Source organism: Fringilla coelebs, assembly GCF_963513975.1.
Source record: "Fringilla coelebs genome assembly, chromosome: 1".
In the NCBI taxonomy this organism is placed as follows: domain Eukaryota; kingdom Metazoa; phylum Chordata; class Aves; order Passeriformes; family Fringillidae; genus Fringilla; species Fringilla coelebs.
Genome location: NC_140028.1, coordinates 127,730,510 through 127,744,475, shown reverse-complemented (window position 1 = coordinate 127,744,475; position 13,966 = coordinate 127,730,510). Strand labels below are relative to the sequence as shown.

At 37.5% G+C, this 13,966-nt stretch overlaps 1 protein-coding gene across 1 annotated transcript in view; it reads right to left on the bottom strand.

Moving 5' to 3' along the window:
• Nucleotides 1-13,966, bottom strand: part of COL28A1 (collagen type XXVIII alpha 1 chain) — a gene marked incomplete at both ends in the record, with an annotated part of 57,045 nt that overhangs the window by 14,292 nt on the left and 28,787 nt on the right. Inside the window, 3 exons of the mRNA XM_084209750.1 lie at nucleotides 6,434-6,502; nucleotides 7,997-8,068; nucleotides 11,966-12,034. Of these exons, the coding sequence (XP_084065876.1) occupies nucleotides 6,434-6,502; nucleotides 7,997-8,068; nucleotides 11,966-12,034 (210 nt within the window). The remainder of the gene's footprint in view (nucleotides 1-6,433; nucleotides 6,503-7,996; nucleotides 8,069-11,965; nucleotides 12,035-13,966) is intronic.

The window sequence follows — 13,966 nt, the reverse complement described above, 5'->3', positions numbered from 1 at the left end:
TTTATGTAAACTAAATGAATTTTAATAGCATCAATATAGATTATAGCAGCTTTTCTTTTTTTAAAAAAGCCCTAATGTACATACATTTAGCTTGACTTCTGAAGGAAATAAGGCTTAAGTGATATACTCTGCCTTTGCTTCTGCTTGTCTGTGTTTGTTCTCTTTTTTTTTTCTTCCAGTGTATTTTGAACTCATCAGTTGATTTCAGCCAAATTGATCAGAAATTGTACAGGCCTTCGCCATATTATCTTTTAACAGTTTTGGTGATAGCTGGAGGCTAGGTAATGGAGACAACTTTTTGACATTGTCAATTTATGCTTTTACTGAAGAACAAAGAAAATCCAGAGAGGACTCATCCCTCAACCATATGGCTGAGAAAAGGCAGCAACCCTCTGGTGAGGAAAAAATGATAATAACAGAGAGCCTGGTGCTGCCCCTCATGCTGCAGAAAAACCCAGCAGAGGAGGTGGGGAGTCAGGGGACATCAGTGATAAAGGGAATGCACAGAGACAGATGAGGCAGTTTTGTTTTGCTCAGACCATGATTGTACAAGTGAGGGAATAGGTACACATTCAACACATGATTACTAGAAAACACAACATGATTACTAGAAAAGTCCCATCCATTCCTTGAAAAGAAAAAAGTAGTCTATAACTAATAAGTTAGAGATGCAGAATATTCTGATTTGTGTTTAGCTTGATATTCCTTATTCCTCTGCAGGCAAGTGCAAATAAAGAAATGCACTGAGAAGCTGTTGTTCATCCAATATATTAAAAACAAAGCAGAAGAAATGGTATTTCTTGACAAAGTTAAGAAGAAATCATTATACAAACTCTTAATTGTACTTATTTTTGCACTTGGAAAAGCTGTAGAAAGGGCTGTGCCTGCAGAGGGAGCATTCGATCTAGGACAGAGGTGCAAGTATAAATCACAAATCACAGATGGCACTTGAGTTGTGGTAGGTGAACAGATTAAAAAGGAAAAAAACCCAGAATCTTCTACTGATTTTCTTAACATTCTGGGAAGAATGTGTGCAGTCATTATAGTGACTGCTTTTAGCTGCAATTCCCAAGGTTCAGTCTCTAGTTATGCAAACATACTAGGGCCGAAACTATGCTCAGATATGAGGGATTTGGAGAGGTGGGAACTCTGATTATAAAGGCTAAGGCTCAGACTAAGTTTATAATGCTCTTCTTCCTGATGTAACATTTAGCTTTTGAATTTCTTTCCTGTTTCATCCAAAGCACTAGAGATTGGCCAGTTTGAGTCAGGGCATAGGTGTGGTATATGGATGCTCTTAGCTTTAAATTGCTGTGTCAGGGTGATTGGGTAAAACTCGGTGCCATGTTCAGCTGGGATGAAATTTTTCTAAGGCATTTTCATCAGACCCTCCTTGCCAATGCAAAGACCCAAGACATTGGCAATGTATCCATCTTCCTATCTAGTACCTTCTATTATCAAAGGAATATTTATTTGTTCTCAGTGTCCCCACAACCCCAATACAATTTTAAGCTGCTTGTAGGCCAGCTCTTCATGAGAAGTTGTGCAGAGCTGTCAAAGCTTTCCCTGTCCAAGCCTCCCTCTGAAATCTGCCAGAGATGTCAGAGCTAAGATACACAGATACTGCATTAAAAGGTACTTTTTTAGGAGACCCTGGAATACTGTGGCCTGTGAAACAGCCTGTGAGCTGCTGCAGTGGAAACTGAATGGGAGGTTACCAAACATAAATGATTCCTTATGGCCCAGTACCCAGTACACCTAAAACCTGCTCTTAGACCAGCCCTGACCAAAAACAGCCTCAGGGTGACCCAAAGTCATCTGCCTCTTCCTCCCATGGGTAACACAGTCTTCCACAGGGTCGTTGCAGGTGAAGGATTGAATTTTAGCCTCACATGCTTAGTTAATACCAGATGTCTCATTGAAAAGCTCTTTTGTAGAGCTTTATAGTAATCCTCACAGTTTCTGTATTTCTTGGTTTAAAGAAAAAGACCCTTATTTTGCTTTATGAGTTGTGAAGTGGAGCAGTTCTTTTTCCTAAGGTGTCATACTAAACTGTCCTTCAGGGAATTCATTTCAAAAACGATTAATTCTGTTCTTTGATGAGGTCTAATTTATTTCCTGTATTGTGCTTGTAGACAAGCTTGACACCATCAGTAAAACAGTGAACTAGAAAAACACTGCTGAAGCAAGAAATAAAGAGCTGAGTCAAGACACTCTAAAGTGCCAAATTCCAATGTCTATTCTGTACCTTTTATTCAAGAAAAAAACCATTAAATGGCCTAATGGTCAACTGAAAAGTAAATCTTGGATTTCCCAATATATATACCTCATTTACTGTGAAGGATGTGTGTTTGATACTGAAACATACAGCAGACACTGCAATACTCTCTTTAGTGAGAGTTAATGCATATAACAGTATTTGTAAGAACAACATATTTTTTTAAAAAAGGTATTACATCTCCACTTTCCACGTTTCAGTTCAAATACACAAGCCTCAAGCTGCAAAAGTTGTTTATATTGCAACTGGATCCATTCCAAATGTTCATGCACGAGGGACTTTGCTAAGGATTTCAATAATCTTTCTGCTATCCAGTTACTTGCTTTATTTCTAGTGCTGGGCTCTTGCTCTTCAATGTCTGCAACTCACCTCCTAGTTAGCAACAGTGCTTTTAAATCAATTTTTTATTCTAGTCTGACATTATGTGCTTCTGTTTTAATGTTACAGAACATAGGGTTCTGCCAAGACTGAATGCATCCCACATGTTTCAGTTTTGTTTTCATGTGAATTTGACCTCTGATACATAAAATTCCTGTCTGGCAGTGTGCACATATGTGAGCCATTTCTGAAAGCGGAGAGAACAGAGCTTTGATTCAGATGAGTGGAACATTCCTATATAATGATCCTCAAAGGAATTTCAAATTAACTAGTGTGTAAATTTATGAGTCTCTTTTATCAAATAAATGTTCATTTTTTATATGCAGAGATTGCTGCTGCTCCTTTTTTGGGGGGGGCAGGGGGTTGTATAACAGGTAGCGAGTACATTTACATTTCATTTGAAAAAACAGAAGATTTTCCATTTTATGAACTAAGTTTTAGGGGAATTCTTTCAATTCAAGTGAATTCATTTTCCTTGTGGCACCTTTGCTACCAAGATGTTATGCAAAAATTAAAAAATCAGACTGTAATATGGGCAAAAAATCAGGGAATGAGAAGAGATGTTTATGTATTTAGTTTCTTTTTTTCCAGTGCACTCTTTACTATGTCTGGTGTGGATAAAGAGAAGTAAATCAGATATGTTATATCTTGTTGGATAATGCTTGCTTTGGTGCACCACTCATACACTGCAAAAGCTACAGCTGCTCACTCTGCATAGAGCAGCAAACATTTCACTCAGCATGACTAACACACCAATCTAAGGGCATCATCAAAAAGAAGTCTACCTGTTTTAAAATAAAAAATACAAATTAAACTTTTTACCAGATGTTTTTAACTCTCGAATTTTTAATTATCCCAACAGAGTGTCAGATAAGCATTACTCTGAGCAGGCCGGTTTGGTGGGCAATATCACACTGTAACACAAATAAAACATGAATCCAAGAAAATTTTCATTAAAAATTTGGTGTAAGCATGATTTGCCCTAATTGTGTTGAGTTACTTGCAAAGACAGCTACTCTGCAGGGTTCTGTTTTTCAGTAACTTGGACTTTAGATTCAAACTACCTAATTCTGACAATTTTTGTGACAATGGAGATGACTTGATGGAAATAAGATACTTTTAGTTTACATGGCAACCCTGATCTCACCTGGAATTGTCAGGAAACACAAGAATAATGAGAACTATTTATCAGTTTGGTTTTGCCTAAGGTAAAGATAAGAGAATCTATTACTAGACATTCAATTATACTATTAGTAATATTAAATATAATGAAATTATTAGAAACTCACATCCTGGTCTCAGCTATTTCACCTTGGCTTAGTCAAATCTGGATCACAATACCACAGGCCTTTTGCCAATTTATTATTAATTTATAATTTCCACTAACACAACACGGATCATATCCTCTCACAAAAAGATGCTACCAATAAACCCCCTTTACTAGCACCATGAATAGAATTCACTCCACACATCTTGAGGAATTGTGATACTTTTTATGCTGTTCACAGCTGGAGAAGGGACCAACAAATAAGGATTTGATGTCTTTATAAAAGAATTTGAACAGCTCTCTTCAACTGGCAATGATTAACATTACTTAGAGCCAAGTTCATCAAGTCTGAATGCCAGCCTGGCAGTGGCACAGTAACCCCATAACCCCTGAACAACATCACCCAGTGCCAGATCCAGACGCTTCTTAAACACTCCTAGGAATGGTGACTCCACCACCTGCCCAGGCAAACTATTCCAGTGCTTGACCACCCTTCCAGTGAAAAACCTTTTTCTAATATCTAATCTGAATCTCCCTGTCTCAGCTGAAGGTCATATAACAGCTAACCTATGATTTAATTAAATATATATGTCATTTTATTACAAGACTTACAGTGATTTAAGAATAGCTGTGATAAAAAGACTAGATGCCATGTTCACCACTGCAAAAAGTGGGCATATTTAGTTTTACTTTATACCTTTTACCCCTTCAACCCAATGCATTTCATGATTCCATACTGTACTTCCATCATTCATGATCTAGGTTGGAACTTTTCTGATAATTATACAGTTGAAGAGTTTCTTGTCTCAGCAAGTACATGAATTCATGGTTGTAAGAACAGAATGGACTTGTGACCCACTTCTGAATCTCTGATACAAAACAGGCACCATGATTTTTCTAAGTATATTTCTGTATAACTGAATATTTGTGATACTTTTCAGAAACACAGCCACAAACACTAATTTTAAAATTTCCAGTTGTGAGAAATTTCACTGCAATTATTTTAGTGGCTTCCTTTCACTTAAAAAAGGAAATTATTTATTTCCATTTTGGATTTAACTAAAATTTATTTCTATTACTCCCCTCTATTCCCACTGAAGTTGTGATATACACTTCGGGTCTTCATAATCTTTCAACCACGGCATCATAGTGGGAGATCATCTTTTTTGATAATGTGACTCTCCAATTCCTTTTGCAGAATGCATTTAGGAAGCAAGGAACAATTCAGATGTAATGATACCCCTAGACATCCTGAAGTCATAAGTTAAGTCTTTATCAATATCTGCCTTGATAATTTCATACAAGATTCTAGGATTTTAATGAAATGTTCTTCTGTAGTATCAAGAATCGTGTATTATAAGACTACATTATAGTGAGCCTGATATTTCTATTTGGAAAGATACAGTCTCATACAGAAAAATCTAATTAGTTTTGCCATTTTTTGTAAATTTATATTGAATAACATAACTGAAATCACTTTTAGTTCTTGCATTACTTGATGTGAAATGCCTTGTATTGATAGGCATTAATTCAAAAGAGAAGCGTAAAGCCAGGTTTCCCAGATCCCAATGCCATTGGGACCATCCTGTGGTAATTCTAAAGTCAAGTATTCTAAGAATGAATGTCCTTCAATTTTTCCTTTATTGTGGATGTTTTTGAGAGGTTATTGCAGTTTGTTTAAAATGTAAATTCTCCTGTTCAGAGAACAGAAGTTGAAAGTTCCTTCTGTGTGGGAAAAAACTTGTTTGGGCAATATTTCTTTTGCTTCTTTCTGCAACAGGCTGCCTGTTTTTTATTTCACATATGTAATGAGGAAATCATTAATAAAACCACTCTGGGACATTTTAAAGCAATTTATTGTATGATTCTAGTCTTAAGTCTCTTTTTCCAACTTTTTATAACATAACAATTACTATGTGACTTTTTAGGTGAGTTGCATACTGCTTATAGTTTCACAAGACTTTAGCTATTTTGTGTCTTATGGAAAACCTTGGAAGAGTTTCAGTGTTCTACTTCAAATCCCTTTATCAGTTTTGTTGTTCGTTTGGGATTTTTTGTGAGTTTTGCCTCTATACAAATAAATTATTTTAGATAAAGGTTTAAACTCTTCTCTTAGGAATCCAACTTAGAAGATATCTCATTAGTTCCATGTAACCCTTAACTCATTTTTTGGCCTCATCTCTCACACTTCTGCCAGAGAAAGGAAGGGCATAATTATTAGGCAATACTGTGCTTGTGTTGGATCCTGACTTCCACCAGCATCTAGAAGCTTCCTGGGCTTTAGATGTATGGAAAACCTGCAAATTTGTATCCAGTCTGAGGATAAAGTGAGAACTAGTTTCTGTCACATCAGAAAGGTCTATCACAAGCTTTTCTTCTAACAGAAATGAAAAGTGGGAGATGAGAATGCAGCATTTTGTTGTATATTTGTCATCCTCATCCAATGCATTTTTGGAAGATGTCTACCTTGTTTACCAGTCAGGTGCATTAGTCTACCATTGGACAAGTACCTTTGGTCCAGCATCCCCCACGCCTTTTTGTCCTTTTGGTCCTGCAGGGCCTGCTGGTCCTGGAGGTCCCTGGTACAGCAGAGAAATAAAGCATGTCAGCAGTTGTCTTAAGGTACTTGTGTTTTTCAACAAAGAAGAGAATTTCTTCACATTTCTGACGTGTAGTGAGCAACAGCCATCCTCAGTCCCAGGTGGAAACCTAAAAAGACTCAGATTGGTGGAAAAAAGTACAACTCTTGACTTAAGAACATTGTTCTCAGCTCAAGGAAAACAGAGAGAAAGCAGACATTGCTCCATGATTCATACGCTGCAAGCATTAGACAACTGAAATACCAGAGCTAACCCATCTAAATTTAAGAGTTAGGTAAGCCTAACATCTTTATGTGTACTTGTGTTTGGTAGTCTGCTCTCCTGAACTCCCTGCTCAATTGATCTGCCCCTTCAGCTGCCTTTCATTCTGCTGGAGGGATTCCCAGGCTCCCTTCCAGCATTCATAGGGCAGATGGCTCTGACCCATCCTGCTACCTACTTAGCCACATAAATCTTGTCCATGTCTGACAGTACCTTATTAAGTTGGTCTTTCCAGCTCACAGGCCACAGAATGGCAGGGGAAAGATGTTACCATGAGACAGCACAAGAGAACCTTTGCACATTACACAACATGAAATGTGTCAGGTACATGGCTTTACACCAGGAGTTCTGAGTGAATGCCTCATGTAATAATTCCGATCCCAAAGGACCTTCTCAGCATCAGTTTGAATGATCGGAAATTGGAGCTGAGTAGGAGCTTGGAAGCACTCAGGCCCCACCTCAGTGCATTTGGGAGTGCTTGGGAGGGTTGTAGTTTGAAATAAAGCTGGATTAGACACATAAAGAAAATAGTGCTAGTGGAAGTTTGACATGTGGTGGTTGAAGGATGGCAACGGTATATCCACTTTCTAGTGGAAAAGGGAGAGGCTGGTCAAACATGTCTGTGTGGTTTTGGGTGACTGAAATTTAGGATGATATGTCCTTGTAATGGAATGTGCCGGCTGGAAAACTCAGATATTAATTCCTTCTGAAGCCAGCCATCAGAAAAGCAAGAGGTGAAAAATCTTCAAATTTAGAGGACTTAACTCCCCAGTATGTTAAAAAAACAGCTGAAAATCCAAGGAACAGGAACTTCAAAATTTGGTCAAGCAGATGATATTAGAAATCTTGATCAGAGAAGAGTAAAGAAAAGGGAGGCAGAAAAATAATTCAAAACGGTGATTAGATTTAAACACGTATGAGCAGCCATAAAGATTTTTATGGATTTACATGGTATCCCTTTCATGACAATGAAATGAGAACCATTTATATCCAGTTCCAACTGCTTGTGCAACTGGTACTGTATCTAGTAAAGGGCTTCAAAATACCCATGATACATTTAAATTAGCTAAAGGTTGATTAACTGCACTTAGTTAGGTAATTAATCTAAGCAGCAAAGTATTGTGCTATCACATAGTAATTTTGGGGGGGTTTGTTTTGTTTGTTTTGTTTGGATTTTTTGAATACAAAGTACAGAATTAAAACTCTACTTACAGCTTCACCTTTGTCACCTTTGTCAGCTTTTGGTCCTCCGGGTCCAGGTGGTCCAGGTAGTCCTCGGTGCCCCTAAACACAAAACAGGAAGTCAGAAATCACGCCACTACCTGGACTATCACAGTGTAAAGAATATTAACAAATATGTAAGGAAGCTATTTAAAATCTTTTTGGAAACATAGAATAGCAGTTACCAGCTCTTAAAATTCATTCATAAAGTTTGAAATTCACAAAATTCACAGGAATTGCTATGCTTTTTTATTTGTGGTTTCAATTGAATTAATTAAGATTTTAGAAGAATAAGAATTCTTGTTAGGAAATTGCTAATTTCTGGATTTGTTGTTGCAGAGAGAAATTTCCAGAGCATTGACTTTGTATTCAGCCCATACAAAGTTAAATTATTTTCAAAACCAAATTTTTTATCAGTTTAGGGGTAAGTCTGAGCAATAAGAACTGAATTCAGAATACAGAAACATGACATGCCAGCCTTAAGTTATATGTGCACATTTTGCACTTCCAAGTAATCACATTGGTTCTCTCGTACAGTAAAGCAAAACTTCATTCTACAAGGGACAGTAGGAAAAGAAAGAAATGCAACAGTTATAAGAAAAAGACCAGTCTAAATTGCTCTCTTATCAAGAGACAATCCCTCCTTCTGTTGACCCTTCCACTGACTCCCACTAAAGGTTTGTGCATCTGCAAAACCTCAATGCTTCCTTTCATGGCCAGACAAGAAGCAAATAACAAACTTTTCCTCTTTCCTCACTCCAGTGAGAGTTTTCCTGACATTTTATGAGAAAATTAGATGAGCTTGAAATAGACTGTTCACAGAACCCAGAAAGAAAACATGCTGCTTTGAGGCATCTCTGAGGGTATGCTGCTGGTCTGTACTGCAGATGCTCACGTGACAGCACCAGCAATGGGAAATCCTGGTGGATGTGTGTAGGTCCCACCTGTACCTCCCTCCCAAGCACAGTATGGATATTGTGGCTGTACAGAGAGAGCTGCACGTCCTTCAATCCATTCCACAGAACCAAGACATGTTAATACACTCTACAAAAGAGTGCTGTAGAGTGCTGTCAACAACTCCTTGAGTGTTGGCAATGCACATAGGTATGACATATCCTCAAGAATAATTGCATACTAATATACAAATATTTCCCTGTCTACTCCAGCTAAAGAAATAACAAGGAAAATGAAACTACAAGGGACAGATAACTGCTGTTTCATTGTGCATTGTGCCTGTAAATTTCTACAATAATATAATGCTTCAAGAAATCAAGAAGACAGTCCAGTTAGCAGCCCAGACCTCAGCGCCTGCTCTGTCTGAATACAATGTCCGTGTCTGGACAACAAACCAGCTTGTATTTTAGTTGGATATACAGCTAAAACAAACTTTTGGCCAAAATCTCCTGTCCCATGAATGTCTCTACCACAGACACAAATAATGTATTCTTACTAAGCAATTTAGTTCTATCAGAAAAATAGAAGAGATTTGGGTCTTCTAAAGTTATACATTGTAGGTTTAGGCTAGCAGCTAGGTAAATGAAGAAAGACAAGGTAGACTCAATGTTCTGGCTAAGGTGAAACCCTGAAATTACTTCAGATGAAATGTGGATAGTGATCCAAGCATGCCTTATGCCTAAGGAAATTTTATATAGTAGGTCATTCCTGTATGAATCACATCCATTCTTGAATCCAATGGGACAGTTTCACTGAGAGACTTTAAACAGATGCTGACTGTTGTATTGCACTAAATGGGAGGAACAGGGATATCTGACCAGCATATTCAAACTGTGTCAGCTCTTGAAGATGTCTCTTCATGTCTCCTAATTTTCAAATGATGGAATTTTGATCCACCTCTGTAAAAATTTAAACAATCAGCATGCTTCTAGATCATAAATAGCTTTATAATGGAAAGTCAATTTCACCTCTTCCTGATTCTTAATATCCATAGATCTTAAACTGTGGATAAAACGAGAAATGTTTCAGAAATGTTTGAAAACATTTTTATTTATGAAAGGAAAACATAAATCATGGCTTCATATCTGTTTTTACTTCTAATCTCACTACAGTAAAAAACAGCCAAACAGATGTTTTCATTTAATCCCAGCAGGCTGCTGTAAATACCAAATACATATTGACACATTTTCTTCTGTGAGAATTGGGATTTTGTCATGTGTCTGGGCTCGCTATTAGCAGCATAACCATAAATGCTATAAATCTACTTAGGTCACATCTACAGCCAAATCTTATATAAGAAACAGTTCTCCAGTCCAGATTACTTTGTTGGGGCCTTTTAAACAGTCACACAAGAGATGGCCTAGGAACAATTCTGGGATTACTGCTTCCCAGAGTTTTGTGGTGTTTGGAAGAGAAAATCACAGTGACTCACTCTAAGTCAGCGCACTGGTAAGAGAGTAAATGCCCCTGATGCCACAGATAGTCTGCTAAATGAATTAATCTGCTTTTCCAGCCTTTCCAGGGCAGGTTGTAAAGTGTAGCAGTGTGGTAAAATGGATGGTGTTTGCTGCTACCTTCCTGAAAGCATCTTCTGAGAAAGCCACTTGGGCAAGTACAGTCACTCCATCCACACTCACACCACAGCTAGGTCAGCAAAGAAAGACGGAAAGGGTCTCTGTATAGAGCTCCAGCCAGGTTTATTGCAGAGTCAAGCCAAAGGAGCCCAGGAACAAAAGGCAAAGAAACAGGGCAGGGTCCTGGGTTAAGTATGGGGTCAGGAGCCAATCATTTGGAGGCACAGGAGCAGTACAAAGGGCAGGGCAAAAGGCAATGACCGACGGGGAAAGGGCAGATGAACATAATACTGCAGAGCACCATGGGAGAAGCCCCTTTTGACTCACCCTTCTGACCCTCACTGAGGCATTCTTGAAGGCAGTGGTAAATTCTTCTGGGGCAATACCCTAGAAGTTTCCCTAATAGGCTCAAAGGCCTCCACACTAAAGCAGTTTTCCAAAGAAATATTATAAAGATAGTTGCTTCTACACCCTTTCAAAACAACAACAACAAAAAATGTATATAAACATAAATCTTGCATCCATGGTGATTAAAAAGAAAATAAAACAGCTATTACAATCAAAACCTAATTGATTAAGGATACAACTGCACGATTAAGTCATGCTCATCACTCCTTTTTATAAGAATAATAGAGTGAAGTAATTTCTATATTACAGACAAAGGAAAAAAATCAGAATAAAAAGTTTCTGAATAAAAAATCAAAAAAATCAGAAATAAAAGTTTCTGAATGGTTCAATGTGCTATTCAGCATCCTCTGGTAGAGGTACTGGCAGAACTGTGTCAAGCCAGGAGTAAATACTATTGCTGGTATTCCTAAAACATTGTAATGCAAAATCGATAGAATTAAGTGGCTTTATTTTGAGCTACATTGCATTAGGTAGGCATACACTAATTAATTTCTGAATTTGGGTCTATTGTCTATATATCCACAAAGTGAAGAGATGGAATTGAGCAGAATATTTTTTGTGCAGACATTGTAACAGAAAAAAAAGAAGTTTCTGAAGAAGATTCTCAATTTCAGTCTGGAAAAGAAATCATAAGAATGGTACTTTTCCCTGAAATACTCCCTTATCAGAAGTGGCAGAAGTCTTAAAGAAAGTTGCAGCCAAGATGACAAGTGGCAGAAGTACAATATGATATAAAGTGTGTTAGAGGGGAAGAGGTGAATTTGAAGAACTGTGTCCTAATGAAGACTTCCTATGGGAAGTTGCAGGGTGAGGTACACTGGACTGGTTATTTATACAATTTTTTTGTTTCTTCTTTGTAAAGATAAGGTTTTTCTAAAGATAGACATAACATGGAATGATGGAAGACTTGAAGAATTAGTGAATTCCTTTACTTAAAAGGTTCAAGTAGTGTCTATATTCTCACAGGAGTTTTGCATATGTCTCATACTTATTTACTTTCTATCTTTTGTCTAAAAATTCCTACCGTTGGTCCCATTATTGAATTTCCAGGACGTCCATCATCTCCCGGTGGTCCCTTGTATCCTGGATCCCCCTATGCAAAAAGAAACTAATTCAGAATTATATTATCTATATTCAGTTTTAACTTCAAAAGTTTTACAGAAAAGTATTCGGTTCTTTCTTACAGAGACAATTTTTGAGCTAGGTAACATGAAACCAGTATTTCTAGAGGAAGGTTTCACTACCTTGATTCTGACCTCTTTCACACTTCTGCTTCTCCCCAGCTGTGTAAAAGAGTTTGTTCTACCTTGAGAAATAACTTGATGGCTTTAGTTTTCAGATGAAGGTTGAATGTCATAATTGACTTTGAGAGGCCAGATTCACCTGTGCCTCCTGCAGGCTTTTGCCCACAAGCAGGCTGCATAACCTTGTTTCTGTCAGAGCACAAAGAGAACAGCAAGGAAATTCAAAGACAAGTACTGAGACAGAGTATGTTTAGAAAGCCTATAGATACAATGGCACTTCAAAATTGCAAGTTCCATAGTCTGAAGTCTCAGGGAGAAACTCGAGTTTTCCACAAATATTGCACAGCACAACTCTTTGGTAACAGCTTTGTCAGTGGCTTTCCAGGAAAGCAATCAGGCTTAGAACTCACATTCCTTATGTTAACCCTTTACAGAGGTTGGAGCAAAATTTGGCTCCTTCTGGTGTTTAAACTTTGGCAACAGATGTTTCACTTTACATTAAGGAACTTACTAAGAAAATCTAAATTTGCAATGAAACATTTGCAATTTCTCAGTGAGAAGAACATGCAGTATTTCAGGAAACATTCACTAGGGAATGCAATTAAATGCTCTACCAAAACCACTGAGCAGCTGTGACCATGAGAAAGAAATATCAGAAAAAAGAGTTTTCTAATGTCACTGTCGCCGTATTAATAACAGCATAATGATTGTTAAGGGAAATAAAACTCCAGTCCTCAAACGTGGGTGTAGCTTAAAAGAAATTAACTCCCAATGGACACAACCATGGCTGCCCAGGAGGTGAGACCTCTAGCAATCACTAATCACCATCTCAGATACTTAGAGATGTCCCAAAAAGACCTCAGACTCCCAGAAAAAACTCCAAGCTTTGAGAAACATTCTCTGCATTAGAAATTTATCATGCCTGTCTTCTCAATTGCAGACACTAGGATGTTTTAGGAACAAAATTAATACTTATCATTGTACTTTCCACAGCTGAAAGATAAAACAGACCTGGGTAGCCTGTTATATTATTGATCAGCTGTCCAAAACATAGTAGATATTTGTTTAAATCAAAGAAGTTATGATGGAACTGAAGAGACAAAGTTTTGTATATTTTTGAAAAATTTGCATTTTATAATTACCCAAATACTTGGGGTTTTTCCACCAGCTACTGCCCATATAAGCCCTGCTCTAAAATTTAGTAAAGAATTTCAAAAGACTCTCACAGACTTCATTGGATTTTGGATAATGACCCATCTGCTATGAAAGTTGTATGAACTGTACTGAACAGAATAAAATCATAGGGAAAAAGACAAGGAATTCTACAAAATTATTTTTCAGCATGAATTTCTTAATGAACAACCTTGACTCCCTTACTTTTCTTTTTAAAAATGTCACAGTAACTGGAAAAACACAAAGAAGGGAGACTGATGTAATGAAACTTGTCCTCATACAAGTTGTGCCTTTTAGCATGTCATCTGTATTCTCCTCACATAAAGTTTGTCACGCTATTATGGTTTGAAACCAATACAGGAGATACGGGCACCTCACAATCTTCTTTTTTTCTTCTACATGGTTATATTTTTACTCTAGGTATACTCTGAGCATTTTGCATTTTTGTCTTTCTTTTTCCTCCACGCACAAGCAAGTCCAAAACACATCATATCCCTCTGTGATGTCCTATTGCCAGACTGTATATGTCATATATATTGTATATACCATACCCTTCTGTACTTGTGGAGCAGGGCACATCTATTTTTAAGGAAGAAGAAAAACGGGGG